Source organism: Arachis stenosperma, chromosome 4 (assembly GCF_014773155.1).
Source record: "Arachis stenosperma cultivar V10309 chromosome 4, arast.V10309.gnm1.PFL2, whole genome shotgun sequence".
Classification (NCBI taxonomy): Eukaryota; Viridiplantae; Streptophyta; class Magnoliopsida; order Fabales; family Fabaceae; genus Arachis; species Arachis stenosperma.
In genome coordinates, this window is record NC_080380.1 from 150,823,067 (window position 1) to 150,841,157 (window position 18,091).

The window sequence follows — 18,091 nt, forward strand, 5'->3', positions numbered from 1 at the left end:
ATGCATTCCCTTCGACGTTGGACACTGGACGAATCCTATGCCATGCTTTTTGTTTTTGCCATCAGAATTCCGTGTGCTACCCTTACTTTCACGATATCTAACTTAAAAAAGGTGATTTCAGATCCAAATTTGTGATCATTTTCAAATTCAGCAGTGCACAGCAGCAGTCCGTGGGATGTTGGTTAAAAATCATTTGAACATATACTTTAAGAACCAGCAAATAGAGATGCCTCTGCTTACTTTTGTTTTTGCATATAATTCTCGACTAAGTATTTTCCCCTTGCTTGCTTGCGGGTTCATAGTTTATGCTAATATTGGTTTCCCATTGGAACTATCATGATAAGTAATAACAAATGATTACCAATTATATATTATATAGATGACTCTGGCAGTGATAGTGAATTTTGTTCCACAGGAGCATCACAAGGTAAAAGTGGTGGAGTAAGTTGATGGTGGAAATCACCATAGTTGCTCGGAAAACTACTAATCCATGACATTGTTTCTCAACATTTCACAACCATAATTAATACACAGGGTATTGCTTTCGCGTTTATGAGATTACCCAGATGATAGAAACAAGGTATTTTCAACATGCCCTTAAAAGTAAAGTAATACATCTTTACACAATTTGTCAATAACCACAGTACTACATGCCCCGGATTCATGGTATCTCTCAATCCTCAGCTCCAGCTAATTTGTCATGGGATTTCCTGTGACAGCATTATAACTTATAAGCAATAAGTTGTCTCACCAAAATGTTCCTCACACATTACTTTCGTGCATGAGTGTGTGTTGAACTGTGGATCCAATAAAGTCAAATGAGAGAATATTTCATCAAATAAATGCAAAGAAGTGCAGAACAAACTTACCGTTGGAACCAAGAAACTCGAGCACTATGGAATCACTCCAGAAATACCTGGATCCTTTCATCCATACTGTCACTAAAATCTAACAGCTTTTTCCCCCCATTTCCCTCAACTACATCATCCACCAGTTCTTTGATGTTCACACCAGCCAAAGCTTTTATAACGAAATGATAAAAACAAAAACATAAATTAATACCAAAAAGGTTACCCAAATTTAGAAGGGATGTCTACTTAAAACATTACTGAAGAATTTCTAAATACTAATAGTACCAGGAACTATATTTGTGAGCCCGTCCAAAGATCCAGCCTGTATAGCAAAGTGTATGTATTATTGTGACTTATGAGATAAGGAATCAGTATTTAGCATTAACCACTACCCTTTTCTTTTCTTTTGAAGTTCCCAAGCACTCTTAAGTTAAAAGGATACTTCTTAAAGCCAAATAAATGTATTGCACCTGAGAGAGGAGAGAATGACTACTTACAGGAATCCTGAGATCAAGTTTCTCAAGCCCATCTTTGTCAGCTACTTTAACTCTCAGCGTCTGAGGTCGCACCCCAGAAGAAGGGTCCCTTGAAATATCTATAATGAATAATGATATATATTAAATTAAAAACAAAAAAAGAAAACAAAAAAGTAAGCAGATATGGAACTTCCACAAGAATGGAGTAGATTCCATTAGTCTAAAAAGCCTACAGCCATCACACTATAATTCTTATCCCTTTTTATAAGAGTATAGGTTGTTATTTAGTGTCAAGAGTTGTTTCTTCAACCTCCCTCTGAAGAAGCACCTGTGGCATAACGCTTCTCTTCTTCATAATAGGTGTTGAACCCTACGATATCCTTGATTTCTTCAAAAGACGGCATGCTTTCAGGAGGAGGAATGCGGCCTCCTTTAAGGGCAGCGAGTGCATCCTACAAATTCAACCATGGCATATCTCATCTCAATCCAGAAAACTATTCAACTGAATAATGATTGGTGAATGCGTTGGTAAATGATATGACCTGCATTGCTCGAATAGAGACACCAATCAAGGAAAGAGGATAAACAACAATTTTATAACCAATGTCTTCAAGTTGCTGAGGAGTGAGTATTGGTGTCTTGCCTCCACCTTCAAGCATATTGGCCTGCACTCGTGACATTTGATCTCAAAAATTGATGTAAATACGGGTGGAGGAGAGTAGAGTTAGAAGAGTTAAAGAGCATACCATTTTTGGAATGTGAGGAGAAACCTGACAAAAAGCTCGCATCTCTTCAACAGAAGCAAGTGCATCAATGAAGAGAACATCGGCTCCAGCATCTGCAAATGCCTTAGTCCTGAGGAGGGCTTCGTCGAGGGAGACAGCCTGGCGAGCATCAGTGCGGGCAACGATGACAATATCAGAGCCGATCTCAGCTCTGGCGTCGACGGCGGCTTTAATCTTGATGACAGCCTCTTGCAGGGAAACCACCTTCCTTCCCCGTGTGTGGCCGCATGCTTTGGGAGAGACCTGATCCTCAAGAAGGATTCCGGCAAAACCAGCTCGGATGAAGCCCTTGACGGTTCGCTTGAGGTTGATGGGATTGCCATAGCCGTTGTCAGCGTCGCCAATGATAGGGATGGAGACAGCTTCAGTAAGGAGGCGGCCTTGATCCAACATTTCACCGTAAGAGATCAGCCCAGTGTCTGGCAACCCCAACCTCGCTGCCGATATCGAGAACCCGCTCGTGAAGCAATACGAGAACCCTGCGCCTTCTATCAGCTTCGCACTCAGACCATCGAAACATGCTGGCCCTAGGTGCACCCCCGGGCTCTCCAGGATTCTCCGGAGCACCTTCGCCGCCGGCTCTACGATTTCGATTTCGATTGCTCAGCACTCAAAAAGTTAAAGCATAAACAGAAACAGAAACAGAACAAGAAGCTCACCGTGGCTGCCGCTGTTGACCGCTAAACCCGCCATGGCTGCTCTGTGTTGGTAACTGTAAGAATGGTTGCTCACTGCACACTGCAATCGCTCTATCTAGTTCGATAATCCTAATCCCAATAAATTCATGGGAATCAGAGAATCTTCACCTTCCGTAAAATACATATTTACTGACATTGTACTGGTCAGAAAATTATTCTATAATTAATTACTTTCTTTGGCTCATGAATTTAAATATGGTTTTCAAGGTGGTGTTTTCCTTCTTTATGGAGGAAATATGTGTTTTACGTCTAGGTGGGGGTTTGGGGTGAAGGCCACCACGCAGGGGGCGGGGTGCAGGCTACACGTGGAGGGCGTGAAGTTGAGGTGGCAGCATGTGGTTGGAGGAAGAGGGTTTTACGTGGGGGGCGTGATGACGTCAGCACGCGGGGGGCGTGCTGACGTGGCAGATGGTGGTTCGTCGTTTGGAGCAGCACGTGGGGGCCGTGCTGATGCAGAACGGGGGGGCGTGCTGACGTGGGCCTATCACGTTGGGGGCGTGATGAATCAGCACGCGGGGGCGTTTTGACACGTGGCAAGCTGTGATTGGATGAGACAATCATTACGTGGGGGGCGTGGTGAAAGCTCTCCTCTATATAAGACAGTGCTCCGGTTCATTTTCAATCTGAGTAAGAGTGTATGAGTGTTCTTTGAGTGTTTCTGAAGAGTAATGGAGGGTACCGCAAATTTGGTGGTGTATCGCAACGGTGAGATAATACGTAATACTCATGAGGGAGTTCGGTTTGTGTGCCAAAATCCGTTTTCGTTTGTGGTTCCATGCACGATGACGTTAATGGAGCTTCAGAATGGTCTCTGTCAAAGCATGGAGAACAATACGTCAATGAGAGTGAGCAGAATACTGTACCAGAATCCGGTTATAGTTTTTGGTGGTTTAATACAGTTTGATACCATGCCAATCACAGACGAAGTGAGTATGCAGAATATGTTTCAAATTCACCGGCAGACTCAGATGCGACAGCCACAGATTGAGCTGTATGTTGAGTTTGAAACCGTAGAGGCGGAAGGGACTCAAAATGATTTAGAGGTGGCGGATGATAGAAACGCAGTGTATGAGGGAATGAATAGTGACAGTGACGAGGACTTCGAAGCCACTTATGAAGCCGGAGATGAGGAACATAATCCGACAATCTCAACATATGTCCGTACGAGCGCACATACCAATCCCTATACTCCCTGCTCGGTATAAAGTCCCAGGTCGGAAGGGGGTGCAGATCCCGCAGTCGAGTGTTTCGCCTGTTGCCCCACTCCACTATCCATGGCCCATGCAAAACTGTCCAGTCATGCAGCTGCACTCCGCGAAGAGCAAGGCAATGCTGGTCCAATGGAATGACCCTTGCTCCTTGCGGGGGAGGCTGTGCGAATCCAAACTGACGCATCACTCGGTCCGCAGGGTGCCATTCGATACACTCGAACGACAACAACGGAGCAACGGTATCGCACACATCAAGATGTCCATGTAACTCACCGGGTATGATCATTCCTTCGTACGGCCGCCACTCAAACTGTCACATATAATTCGTACGTCAGAACCCTAACATTAATGTTTGGAAATATGAATCACAGGAACCATAAATATTTACCTCCTGCATGTAGTCTATATCAACCCTAAAATTCACTACGGTCTTCGCTAACCACGATGTGGTCCGTTCCGAATGGCTCCACCTAATACATCATACATTGAAAAAAATTACATAAGTAACCTAAATGGAATATGCATAGCGAATATAATCTCCGACAAGAACCATAAATATTTACCTCATGGCAACTGGTATCTCAGCAGGTGGAAGGGTATGTCTCGGTACCGGCGCAAGAAACGGCATTCGCTCTCATGCCCACACAAACAACAGATTAAGAGGGCCATCCATCTCCTTCGTATCATATCGTGACGCACGGCACAATGCTCTGTAAAGATGTGCAAGACATGCTGACCCCCAACTATACGTATGGATCCGCTCGAAATCGCGAAGCAACGGTAGATACTTCGCGTGGGCGTATGCGGTCGACTTATCTGTGAATAGCGTCGACCCTAACAAACAGAAGATCTGGCATCTGACGTATCTCCTTATGGACTCTTCAGTGTCCAACTGTTCCGCATCTCTGACACGTCGAACCCAAGCAAGCTTTATATAGGATTTCGAATTACCACTGACTACTGGTTCACGTCCAAATACTGCCATGCTCTGACTTTGAACGAAGTCACTACTACTGTCAGTCCATCCACTCACAGGTTCACCATCGATTGGTAAGCCAAATATATGTGCGACATCTTCCAATGTCACTGTAACCTCACCCACCGGCAACACAAAAGTGTGACTCTCCGGCCTCCACCTTTCAACCAAAGCAGCTAACAAGGGGTGAAATCCTCTTATCACCCCAATCCTCGATACGTGGTAGAATCCCGTGGCGCGTAAGTAATTTTCCACCCTCGGGTTCCACGTCTGTGGCGGATCCAGTTTACGCACCAACAAATTCCTGTTAGGCTGCATTAACAAAAATATATTTATTACATAAATTATAAATATAAATTTTTTAATAAGCAAATATTAACATATTTATTTATTTTAATATTTTATTTATTAAAATCATTAACGTATATTTCAAAAAGTTTATGCATTTATGTATTAAAACCCTGAACCATATATCTACCCTATACAAACCCGTTTATTATTATTATTATTATTATTATTATTATTATTATTATTATTATTAATATCATATTTTTAAATTAATATTAATATAATTAAACCGACTAGCCGATACTTATGCAACTATATATTTTTTTAATATCCAATAACAATGCATATATCTAATAATATTTATTTATTTATTTATTTATTATTTTATTCTAACAGTTATTTTTTTATTTATTTACAGATTATATATATTTATTTTACTATATTATTTTAATAAAATACTATGGTAGAAAAAATATATTTTATTATAGAATTTTGATTATTATATCATATAATATACATTTTATTCTAGTATATTTTTATAACATAACACTAATCCAAAACTAACAGAAAAATAAAATATAATTCTGAAATAATATGTTAAATAACAAAAAAAATAAAAACTTAACACATAATAAAATTATAAATTACCAACTTACATAAACTGGATGATCCAAATAATTTATAATATGTTCTTCCGGAGCACTATAATTACGAACCATTTCTTCAAATAAAACCAAACTATTTTTTTTTTCTTATTTTCCAATCTTTTTCTTTTTTCTACATCAACCTTCTTCTCCTACACACCTCTTCCCCTCTATGTAATGTTAAACCCAAAATCACTCTTCCTTCAAACACTCTTCTTTCTTCTACTCTCCATAACGTTACCTGCTGTATTATTATTACACACTTCGAATGCTTCTACTACTTCTATATATAAAGCATTGAAGGTTTGAAGCATGCAGCTTGCTTGTTGTTTCTCGGGGAGGAACACTGTTCCCTGCATGGCAGCAGTCAACACGCCCCCCCGTGGTGCAGAGCATCGGAACTCCGCGACGCCACGTCCTCCACGCCCCCCCCCCCCCCGTGGTGCTGCATGCCTGCCACGTCCTCCACGCCCCCTGCGTGGTGCTGCATGCTTGCCACGTCCTCCACGCCCCCTGCGTGCTGCTTGGCGTCTGACACCCACGAGCGAGCGCAGCACGCCCCCTGCGTGGTGGTTACTCCCTCCATCCTCCGGTAAATTACCCCATTCTCCCATAACTTGCAAATACACCAACAGCTTTTCCATATTCAAAATAATTTCTGACTTTCTTTCTTATGCTTTATTCTCTCAAATGGTAAGAATTTTGAGCATGAATTACAGATAACTCATAAACTTAGTTAAAGATATTCTAAACTGAAAAAATAAATAAAATAATAAAATACAAAATTAATCGCTCTTTAACTAAGATAATAGAATACATATTTTATAAAAATTACTAAAATAAATTTTTTAAATATTTTTTTACAAATAAAAATAATTTAATATTTAAATATTTTATATAAAAATATATTTTTATTGATTATATTTGAATACAACAGTATAAAAATATTATTTATTTATGTTAAAATAGATATTTTTTAAGTAAATTCAAAAAAATATATAAATTATAACTTCTAATTTTTTTAGTATTTTTTATTATTAAAAATTTGTTGAATACACAAAAAAAAAATAACAACTTAATAACAACCAAATAAACACTTACTAATTCATTTGTACTGAACATTTAATTTTGCTGTAATTAAATTTTTTTAATATGGTTAATTCACTCACATTAAGTACTTAAAAATAATTTATATTTTGTGATTTTATGATATTATTCCTCGTTATCGTAATGAAATTTATCCCTGCTAAGTTGCATGGCGAAGTAGGATCATGATCATCGGGTAGTTTTAGTTAGACAACCCAAAATAGCGGTGCTACTAGTGGTGTACGTCTAGACATAAATTTGCTGGATGTATCTTAAACTATAGTTTGTGTAAAGTGCATAACTGTGATGTTTGTTGATTCGGGTTATACATTACATAATAGGGATGCTATCACTATGTGTAGGCATTCTTCTGCATTTGCTCTGACACGACTGACCTAAACTTTGAGAAAATAATTGTCGGTAGAATAAAATAACCTACCCGGTGCAAAAATAAGGACTATCTAATATTTTTCTCAATCAGTGTTGATTGTTGTACGAATTGCCAAGGCAAGCATATTTATGATTGAACAAATGTTCTCGGATATAACGAAATATAAATAAAGTTTTGATTGATTTCCACTTTATGGCTACACATTTGGATAATAGACCCATGCATGCAATGGTACCTCCTTGCTTTAGTTTTCCTTCCTCTAATCTCCGTTATCCTGTAACCAGCATCATCGACCATATACCGATCAGGAACTATATCACTGAGCTTTCAAAACAAACTCTCCGACACCAAATATCAGAAGCAATGAAGTAGTGAAAGAGATGATGATCTATTACCATCAGATTTGTAGGGAAAGGCATCACACTTCCAAATGTTCCCATTTTAAACAGCTTTTATAGGATATCCAAGGAAGAACCGAAGAATGCAACTAGAATCGCACAGATACGAGAATGAGAGACTAGGCAACATTCAATCACTCCAGAAATACTTGAATCCTGTCACCCATCCTGTCATTAAAATCTAACAGCTTTTTCCCCCCGATTTCCTCTGTAGCATCGTCCAACAATTCTTTAATGTTTACACCACCCAAAGCTGTATATAGTTATGATAAAATTAGCCAACAGTTATTATTGAACAAAAATAAAATTTGGAAGAGATCCACTAAACATCAGAGGTACTATAAAATACTAATAATACCAGGAACTATGTTTGTGAGTCCGTCCAGAAATCCAGCCTGTACATAGCAAGAGTACATGTATTGTTATTATATGAGAAAAGGAGGGAGCAATAATCATCACAAGTGTCCATTCCACAGACTAGAAAATAAGCACCATTTTGAACACACATAACCATGTATAAAATAAGTAAATACAATAATCTCAGCATGATACAAAGAAAATTCTTAAACCCAAATTGATCAGTCTATCACTTACAGGTATCCTGAGATCAAGTTTTTCAAATCCATCCCTGCCAGTTATTTTGACTCTTAGAGTTCGAGACCAGATCCCAGAAAAAGGGTCCCTTGAACCATCTCCGCCATATTTATTGTACACTTCAGGAGTTATAACTTCAACAATGGGATCTTTGGGACTCTGACTTGTTTGCTCTGTATCATATTGATCTCTCCGTTGTATACTGTATAGGCTACCGCTATCTGACAAATAACATTACTGTAAGATTACAAGCCTGAATTTTCACTATATAAATGGGTTGTAATTGTGTTAAGAGCTGTTTCTCCAACCTCTCTTTGAAAAGGTGCTTGTAGCATAACGCTTCTCTTCTTCATAATAAGTGTTGAAACCTAAGATATCCTTAATTTCTTCAAAAGATGGCATGCTTCCAGGAGGAGGAATACGGCCTCCTCTAATTGCAGCAAGTGAATCCTGCATATTAAATCATAGATATTATTTATCTGTAAAGAATTGGACATAAATGATACCGCAAATGAAAGATCAAGAAAGGTGAAATACATAACAAGAATAAGGACTACTTGCCTGTTATAGAAGAGTAGAGAACGGAAATGATAAAAATTAAAAGGTATAAGTACAACGGTAAAACTTCTGTCATAGTAAATCAAACGCTATCATCACAAACACATAAATATGTCTAGCATATTTCATCTCAATCCTGAACCTATCTGCACACAGATAATATTAATCATTGTTTCAGGGTAATATAGGAAGTCAAGTAAGAATAAGCCGTTGGACACCATACAATGCCTTTATGACTTGCTAATGATAAAGATCAATAAATATGCCTGTTGTTTTCGTTAAAATCCAAGTGAACAAATTAGCAGACGTAGATCAATTAAAAAAAACGTTTTGCCGCCTCAAAAAAGCGAAGGCAAGTCACCTGCATTGCTCGTATAGAAACCCCAATCAAGGAAAGGGGATAAGCAACAAGTTTGAAACCGATTTCTTCTAGTTCCAGAGGAGTGAGTATTGGTGTTTTGCCTCCTCCTTCAAGCATATTGCCCTACACAAGAGTACCACTAGTTAACAACATATAACATGTTTATCTATGATTGGAGTGTGGAATAGAAACATACCATTTTCGGAATGAGGGGAGAAACTTGACAAAAAGCCATCATCTCTTCTTTTGAAGTGAGTGCATCAATAAAAAGAACATCGGCGCCAGCATCTCCAAAAGCCCTAGCCCTGGTGAGTGCTTCATCCATGGAGAGTGCTTGGCGAGAGTCTGTGCGCGCCACAATGACAATATCAGAGCCACTCTCTCTTCTGGCATCGACGGCTGCTTTAATTCGCATGACCGCCTCTTCTCTGGACACCACTTTCCTTCCTCTTGTGTGGCCACATGCTTTTGGAGATACCTAGCAATGATATGATAGATCACTTAGTAATTAGTTTGAAACAATGGATGCAAGAGTAGCAAGCAATCCAAGGTGTATGGAGTTAAAGAAGTACAGGAAGAGACCTGATCTTCAAGAATGATTCCTGCTAAACCAGCTGAAATGTATCCCTTGAGAGTCCTCTTGACATTCATGGGATTGCCATAGCCATTATCGGCATCCCCGATCACAGGAATGGAGACAGCTTGGCTGATTAGCCGGCCCTGATCCACCATTTCTCCATAAGAGATGAGGCCAGTGTCCGGCAACCCCAACCTAGCAGCTGATATTGAGAAACCTATACAAGCAGAAGCAGAACAAGTGCAAGTACATGAAGCAAAGGGGGGTATTTATGTAAATGACAGAAATGAAGGGAATTGAATTTACCGCTGGTGAAGCAAAAGGAGAAGCCGGCGTCTTGAACGAGCTTGGCACTCAGAGCATCAAAACAAGCGGGGCCCTGGTGGACCCCAGGGCTCTCCAGGATTCGCCGGAGCACTTTGACGGAGCTGTCCTTCTGGAAAGAGCAACTTATGCCTCTGTTGCGGTGCACCAAGACCGAAGCAGCATAAGAAGAAGCGCCAAGGAAGGAGCATCCATTTCGTGAGAAGCCAGGATGCGATGCAGTTGTAGGGCCAAGGCACCAACCTGAAGTTGAAGCCTTCATCGCTGATGCTCGATGCTCTTCTTGCTCTTTGTCACTCAGTCTCTTGTCCACTAATCCCCTGCTTATTGCCAAATAAGTGAAATAACTATCAAACTAATTTCTCCCCTTTTCTTTTATTTTTCTTTTTCTTTTTCTCATTTTGTTTTTTCCTTTTTAAATTATTATTATTTCGTATCATAAAACATATAGAATTAATCTGTTACAATTCTGCAAACAAATTCCCAAATGATCAAATCTATACACTATGGTTAAAGTCAAATAAATTTGTTATGAACACCCATTGATCGTATCAACTATCAAGAACTAGTCATACGCCTTGCAAATGATTAATATTATAAAAATAAATGAAATGAAAATGTTGGCCATTGTGATAAATGGAACGTGCAGCTAATCCTATTTAGGCAGGGTTTAGTAAAATACAAATATCTTATTTTATATTTAATAAATAAAAAAATTATGTACATATATTTTTAAATTTAAAAATTAAGAGTATTTTTTAAACTATTTAAAAAATATTATTTAAAATTTATTTATACTTGTAATTAAAAACTTTAATATAATTTTATATAAATAAATATCTATATTTATTTTTATTAAATTATTTTAAAATTAATTTCATCAAATATAATTATTATAATTTGTACTTATTAAAAATAATATTATTTAATTTATCAAATATAATAACTACAATTTTTTTTTAAAAAATAACTTTTAAAAGTCAAATTTACTTTTTTTTTATTATTTTTGAAACGAAAAAATTTTTCAACACCAGATTAAATCAACATGAAATATAGAAACTAGAAAGACAAAGTTGTACTAAAAATCAACAATTTAGTACATAAATATCTTACAAACCCAAAATTCTAAATATATTAATCAATATGTTTCCTTAAGAATCTCTCTCATTCTTAAATATTTTTACTTCCATGTAATTTGAAATAAATTTTGATGTTAATGAAATAGTAGTTCCTTCAGTCTTTAGTATGAGCTGCTTAACTGTACATATTAGGTTATAAATATCATATCTCACCTTCAAACCAAAAAAGATTATAACTAGCTCAAATAGATATCCGCGAGATTGGTGAGTATATGTAATGTAATGTAGACGTGATTTATTAGTATAAAATAGTTTGTCGTCAAAAAAGACAGCTTGCACATTAGATGTATGAAAAAATAAACTCTTTCTCCAATCTCCATTTCTGATATGAAGGAGTGTTCCTATAACATAAGAATCTACGGCTGGTTAAGATACCCAGGTTTTGGAGGTTCCAGCCACATTTGCTTTGCTATGACTTCCTCCTTCTGGATTGGCTTCCTCGTCTTGTTTATCTTCTTCACCAACATTGGCAGGCTGTTCATCCTCGTCCTTCTCACCCCTTCAATACATAAACGCCAAATAAACACAACATCATCCTTCTACATCTATTTACACATATCAAAAGACAGAGTACACATACATACCCAGAGTATATAATAAGCCCAACAACAACCGCACCAAAGGCTACAAAGTACATCCAATCAACCTGCAATGGAGGGATTTCCAAGGGAATATAAGACACAGACAGAGATCACAGATGCAGAGCTGAGTCAACAATTCTGCCTCACCTTTTCATGGTATGCAAATATGCGAATTACCACTGACCACATGTCTGATGTCAACAGAGACAGATTCAGCATTGTAGAACCATTACGCTGTCACAAAAGCACACGTCATTCATCATCTCATATTTAGCACTCCAACCATGTAAAGTGGTGAAAGATAAGATGCTACTCATCAGTCACATCACATACTACATATATATTATTCTCCATTAAAAAGGAATCATCTCCAGTTCTCCACCTCTCATGCATTTTTCTCATCGTCATCATAATTATCATTTAGTTATACATTCCCCATTCCAGAATTATACATTGAGGCGAGTTAGATAGAGAGAGAGATATTAGTATTAGAACTAAAGAAAGGCATCCCAAAGAGAATATCAGCAGGGTTACTGCAATTTGAATACATACCTTAAGCAGAACAGGGACTAAAGAGTAAAACATAAACATAGCCACTGCAAATCCAATAAATGGGAGTGCCTGAAACCAACATCACAAGAAGTTAATTTGAATAACAATGTTTATAGAACTTGCATCACACTAATTAATTAGCCTTTGTAACAGCATTTAACACTTCATTTAAGCCTAGAAAAGAATTTAGCGAAAGGTAAAGTGTTCAACAAACACAGCCTTCACACAGGCATCCTAATTAAGAAGGCACATTCACAATAACTGAAGGAGAGAGAGAGAGAGAGCTTACTGCCCCAGCTGACCAATGAATTGATCTGAGTTCATTGCGCTCAAGTATACTTCTGTTGTAGTCATTAAGGCAGCAACAGAAAAAAGGAAACTAATAATACCAAAAAAAAAAAGAAGGAAAAGGAAACTAAGAATGAATTTTATTCTTCACCTGCAGAAACTACTTGATCAGTAGAACATATCCTAGTTAATTCCAGAGCTATATCACTTGTTATACTATTGAACAGATGAATAGTTGAATTTTTTAATGAAGATTGAAGTTGGAGTTTTGAGCTATACGACAGAACAAAGCTAATGAGAAGTATTCAAAACAGAGCGATGCTGATATAATCATTTTCAAGGATACATTTGAATGGCACTGATAATGCCACCAAAGATACCTAACATTGCCATGAGTTCAACTCTATCAGCATTTTTCACCAGAAATTCCTGCAACAGAAAGGACAAGCGAAAAACCCTTGTATAATAATAATCAATTGGTAATTTATTATGGTGTGGCACAATGTTGAGACATGCATTGAGCAGAGAAGAAATACAATGAACTTACCTCACTGACATTACTGATTGCATACAAGGTAGCACCAGCAATAACAAGAATGTCTCCTTTGCGAGGATTGCTTCCACCTAACACAAGACAAGACAAGTGAATTGAATATAAGAGGAGGCAAGGAATAAAAAATGAATGTAAATAGAAGGCAGAGGCAGCCACCTGCACGATCACCGGAATGAACATCGGAAAAGACGACGAGGACAAGGCCAGCGACACAAACTATAACACCGGTAATCTTTTTGAATCTATATTTAGTTTTCAAGAAAAGCCATGTGAGAAGCATGACAGAGGGGATGGACCAGCAGTCAAGCAGCATGACACTGGTAAGTGATGTGTATTGGTATGCCTTCACAACTGTATGTATGTTGAGTTCATTCAGAATTATTAGTTTGCCAATCGCTCAATTCCAAGCCAACTAAACTCAACACAAGACTTACCAAGAAAATTTGCCTCAACATCAACCAATCCAAGAACAATATAATAATACCATTTAGCCTTGAATGCTTTTCTTCGGTGTATCAGAACAGCTCCGTACACAATGGCCAAGAGCACATAGTTTAGAAAAGACTGCGAAGTTGGCGCATTGATTCCTACAATCAAGTTCTACTATTCAGCATAGAAAGGCAAGACAGAATGAAATCCAGAATAACAATAACCGCAGAGACACAGAGAGAGAGAATTGACCTTTTTTAGCGAGCTCGGAAGAGGTGAAGCCGGTGGAAGTGATGAGAAGAGAAAGGAGCTGTCCCAAGGCAAGGCCTATTAGAGTCTTTCTGGTCCATATATTCTCTAAATTCATCATCATCATCCTCAATGGAAGACCCAATCAGTGAGTGAGAAAGAATAGAACGGCTTGGTGTTGGTATATGAATATAAATATCAAATAAATATTCAAATAAAGGTTGGATTCGGTTTGGTGAGAGAACGGCGGCAACAGCATATATAAAATAGGTAACGGAATTTCGATGAATGAAGCAACGGCCACAGGAGAGAGGGAATTGATTTGTTGTGTGTTGGGTTGAGCTGAGTTCCCAAATTGAGCACGCACACTCACTGACGCAGAGAGAGAGAGATTCTGACTTGTGAGATTAAATTGTATGAGGCGTCAAATACAATAATTGGTGGGTAAGTGACAAGTGACAGTGACACAAACACAGCAATCCAATTCCAATTAACCTCTTTTTTACATTCCCACTAACTCCTTCGCCGGATCCCCCGTCCCACCCAACCTCAACCGTTGACTATTAAGTAGCGTTTGTTATAATTTCTTCCAAATATACCCTCAAACCAAATTTATAATTCCAGGATTACCTGTGCTATTTCTAATTAGGCTTCCTCATCAGTTCTTCTCACCTCTCTGTCGTCTCAATCGTAGTTCACCATGGAAGAGCTCCGGTTGAAGACAAGCCCTTGTTTTCTCTTCTCTTCTCCTCCATGTTCGCGTTTGTCGCTCTCTTCGTCGTTTAGAAGAAAAGATAGGGGGAAGAATTTGAAATGCGAAACCCGTTCTTCATTCTTCTTCTCCCAGAACAGAAGGCAATATTTCTCGTAACTTTTTGCTTTTAAGTGATTTTAAATTTAATTATTACTTAATAGTATAGTATATAGATTACCTTTCTCCCTTTTGCAAAGTGCTCCATACAAAGTTAGAGTCTTACTTTACACAAAATAGTTAACACTCCCTTTCAGCCGAGTAATGTGTTTTGCCTTTTTCTTTCGGCTGTTTTATATACACTTTATATTGCCTTTGCTGAATTTAGGGTTGTGTCTTGCTCATTTAACATGCACCACAGCATAAAAAGATATGCAGTTGGACCATTCAATTATCATATTAATCGAATATGCTTAATTATCTGGTTTTAACTTTTAATATAACATTGGTAAACAGCCATTCATTAATATATTCTTAAAAAAGCAACCTATCTTAATTGGGTGCTTGTAATGGTCAAAGATGCTATAAACATATAAATTGCCTTAGGTAATAGAAGAAGGGAGTAGGATTTTAGAAGGGGATTACTTTTTTTTTAAATAAAATGACGAACGTTTTAATAGAAATCAGTTTAATTTAAATTTTTGATGAACCAAAAATGTTTTAAGAATTATTATGAGTTTTGGAGTATAATTTTCAGAATAAATTTATATAATTATTAATATTAGGGATCATTTTGAGGTTCGAATACAATTTCAGAAATTATTTTGAGACTTAACTCGCCCTTCCACTCACGTCACCTAGCCGCCTCTAGCAGGCTGCAGTCGCTAGTCTTTTATCGTTAACGGACACATCATCTTCTACCACTAGACTGCAGCCGTTAGTCCTTTATCGTTAACGGACACATCATCTTCTATCACTAGCCGTGTATAACGTCATCAACATGGTAAATTCATTAAAAATAATATTTAGAATTTAAAAAAAATATCTAAAATGATTGTAGAAGAATTGCTAAAAGTAATTAGAGAAAAAAGATATCGAAAGAAAAATGTCACGAAGGAAAAGAAAAAAAGAAGAGAGGCAAAAAAAAGAAAAAAAGAGATGAAAAAATGTATATTTTTTAGTTTAAAATTAATTTTTAAAATTTTAAAATTAAAATTTTTTAAAAATTAGCTATTTGACTATATATAAAGTTAGTTCTATAGATTTTACACAATATTACTGTAGTGATTACTGCTTAGTACAAATAATAAACTTTTGTAAGTAATGCGGACTAATTTTTTCCCCCTTCCTTAATTAAATTCCAATACAGCGAATATAGTTCGAGTAAATTACATACAAATTGAAGTAAACCAGCCTGGCTAAGCCTAATAATATGTTGTGTGCGTCACTTAGAATTTAAATTTGCTCTTGTAATGACGAAATTTAGTTAAACTTTAAAGTTGTTTTTGAGATTCACAAATGACATAAATTTAGTTTTTAACTTATTAATTATATTATTTATATTTCTAATTTTATTAAAAAAGTACCACATTAGTTTCTCTCTATATTTTTTGCCACTTTATTTGTCGCCGACAGTGATATGATACTGACATGCTACGCTGGTATATATAATGGCTAACTGAGGTGACAAGTGGAAGTCTGAAATTATTTGATCTATTGTGGTCTCTCTATCTATTTGCAACCCTAATTTCAGTATCACATCTTTATCGCTATTCATCTTCTTCTCTTTACTCAGGAACATTTTTCTCCTACTTCTTTGTTGTTACTCTTTGAAATTGAAAACAAAATCATGATTGAATATGCGAGTCAGGGTCAAAAAAAATCTACAAAATCATTGACGAGAACTCAAAGTCGGAGCAGACCTTCGCGGGTGCTAGAGTGTTGTGGATGCGGCTACCACCCCGTCCTTCGGTGGTCTAGAAAATCCAACTCCATCCCCGTTGTGGGTGCCAGAGCGTTGTGGGATTTTGATTGTAAATTATAGCCTGTTCAATCCAATTCCATCCCTATCTGTAAATATTGTCAATCACTATAAGTTCCGAGGGAATATAAAGAAGAGCTTTAACTTGGGTGGAATGAGGTGTAGTGCCGGAGTTATATCGATTGATCTTGCTAAAGATCTTCTCCAAATACATCCCAACTCATATGCATTAGTAGTTAATATAGAGAATATTACTTTGAATTGGTATACTGAAAATGATTGATCGAAACTCATCTCAGATTGTTCCGTGTGGGAGGAGCTGCAATTCTACTTTCCAACAAAAGATCTTATCAAAGACAGTCGAAATACCAATTGTTTCACACTGTTTGCACGAACAAGGCCAATAAAGACAAAGCTTTACCTGCGCTACACAAAAACAGGATGCTAATGGCAAAGTTGGTGTCACATTATCAAAAGACCTTATGATAATTGCAGGAGATGCTTTGAAAACCAACATCACCACATTAGGACCTCTTGTGCTTCCAACATCTAAGCAGTTGCTATTCTTTGCAACATCGGTTCCCAAGAAACTTTTAAAGTCGAAAGTCAAAGCATATATTTCAAATTTCAAGCTTGCATTCGAACATTTTTGCATTCACACAGGAGACAAGGCCATTTTGAATGAGTTGGAGAAAAACTTGCAGCTATCTCCATCGCATATGGAGCCATCAAGAATGGCCTTTTATCGTTTTGGAGACACATCTAACAGCTCGTTATGGTATGAATTGGCTTACATAGAAGTCAAAGGAAGGGTCAAAAAAGGTGATAGAGTATGAAAAATAGCATTTGATTCTGGATTTAAGTGCAGTATGAAAAGCTCTCAATACCATTAACCCTATTAAGGAAAAAACCCTTGGACTGATGACATCCACAACTTCCCAATCGAGGTTCCAAGGGTTTCATCATTATAATGCTAAACAATGCAATTTCATTGATCCTAACCTGCACATCCAATCATGATTTTGCTTTTACAAAGAGTAATAATAAAGAAGTAGGAAAAGAACGTTCTTGAGCAAAGAGAAGAAGATCAAAAGCGATAGAGATGTGATGCTGAAATTAAGGTTGAAAATATGTAGAGGGACCACAATGGGTCAAATAGTTCCAATTGCCACCTCAGCAGTGGCGGAGCTTAGTTCAAACAAGGGCCCTCTAAATTTTTTATAAAAAATTTAGTAGTACTTTTTCAAAAGATAAAAAAATTTAGTAGTACTTTTTCTAAAATATGATACTGTGTCTTAATTTCCAAGTCTTTGTCTCCTAGTATCTTAAAACAAACACTACCTTAAAGATGTATGCGATGCTAATTTCATTGTGTACAGTTTTGTGATTTTGAATAAGGTATCCAAATGT

General features: G+C 37.2%; 3 protein-coding genes and 1 pseudogene across 5 annotated transcripts; 1 reads left to right on the forward strand and 3 right to left on the reverse strand.

The window, feature by feature from the left end:
- Positions 1 to 475: 475 nt before the first annotated feature.
- Positions 476 to 3,004, reverse strand: LOC130976550 (uncharacterized). Of its 2 annotated transcripts, none has more exons than XM_057901439.1 (8): positions 2,772 to 3,004; positions 2,074 to 2,693; positions 1,870 to 1,992; positions 1,656 to 1,779; positions 1,349 to 1,446; positions 1,137 to 1,173; positions 870 to 1,020; positions 476 to 710 (listed from the first exon to the last, which is right to left on the reverse strand). In XM_057901439.1, exons 1-7 carry the CDS (start codon positions 2,803 to 2,805, stop codon positions 902 to 904), a joined length of 1,155 nt encoding a protein of 384 aa, XP_057757422.1. In that variant the 5' UTR covers positions 2,806 to 3,004; the 3' UTR covers positions 476 to 710; positions 870 to 901. The 2 variants fall into 2 exon arrangements, with proteins under 2 accessions (XP_057757422.1, XP_057757421.1); XM_057901438.1 differs by having other exon boundaries at positions 1,638 to 1,779.
- A 4,163-nt stretch (positions 3,005 to 7,167) lies between these two features.
- Positions 7,168 to 10,559, reverse strand: LOC130973865 (uncharacterized). 2 transcript variants are annotated; one of them, XR_009084311.1, is made up of 9 exons: positions 10,201 to 10,559; positions 9,900 to 10,111; positions 9,514 to 9,795; positions 9,318 to 9,440; positions 8,707 to 8,848; positions 8,399 to 8,619; positions 8,163 to 8,199; positions 7,802 to 8,057; positions 7,173 to 7,680 (listed from the first exon to the last, which is right to left on the reverse strand). XR_009084311.1 is itself a non-coding variant. In XM_057898551.1 (8 exons), the coding sequence occupies exons 1-8, from the start codon at positions 10,478 to 10,480 to the stop codon at positions 7,939 to 7,941; spliced, it is 1,416 nt and encodes a 471-aa protein (XP_057754534.1). In that variant the 5' UTR covers positions 10,481 to 10,559; the 3' UTR covers positions 7,168 to 7,938. The 2 variants fall into 2 exon arrangements, 1 of the variants encoding a protein (XP_057754534.1); XM_057898551.1 differs by having other exon boundaries at positions 7,168 to 8,057.
- Positions 10,560 to 11,566: 1,007 nt separating this feature from the next.
- LOC130973866 (uncharacterized) lies at positions 11,567 to 14,967 on the reverse strand. The gene is made up of 10 exons (XM_057898552.1): positions 14,013 to 14,967; positions 13,766 to 13,918; positions 13,488 to 13,682; positions 13,326 to 13,402; positions 13,125 to 13,207; positions 12,780 to 12,831; positions 12,491 to 12,559; positions 12,086 to 12,172; positions 11,942 to 12,003; positions 11,567 to 11,856 (listed from the first exon to the last, which is right to left on the reverse strand). Exons 1-10 carry the CDS (start codon positions 14,134 to 14,136, stop codon positions 11,724 to 11,726), a joined length of 1,035 nt encoding a protein of 344 aa, XP_057754535.1. The 5' UTR covers positions 14,137 to 14,967; the 3' UTR covers positions 11,567 to 11,723.
- A 1,372-nt stretch (positions 14,968 to 16,339) lies between these two features.
- LOC130975978 (3-ketoacyl-CoA synthase 11-like) lies at positions 16,340 to 17,652 on the forward strand (annotated as a pseudogene).
- Positions 17,653 to 18,091: the final 439 nt, after the last annotated feature.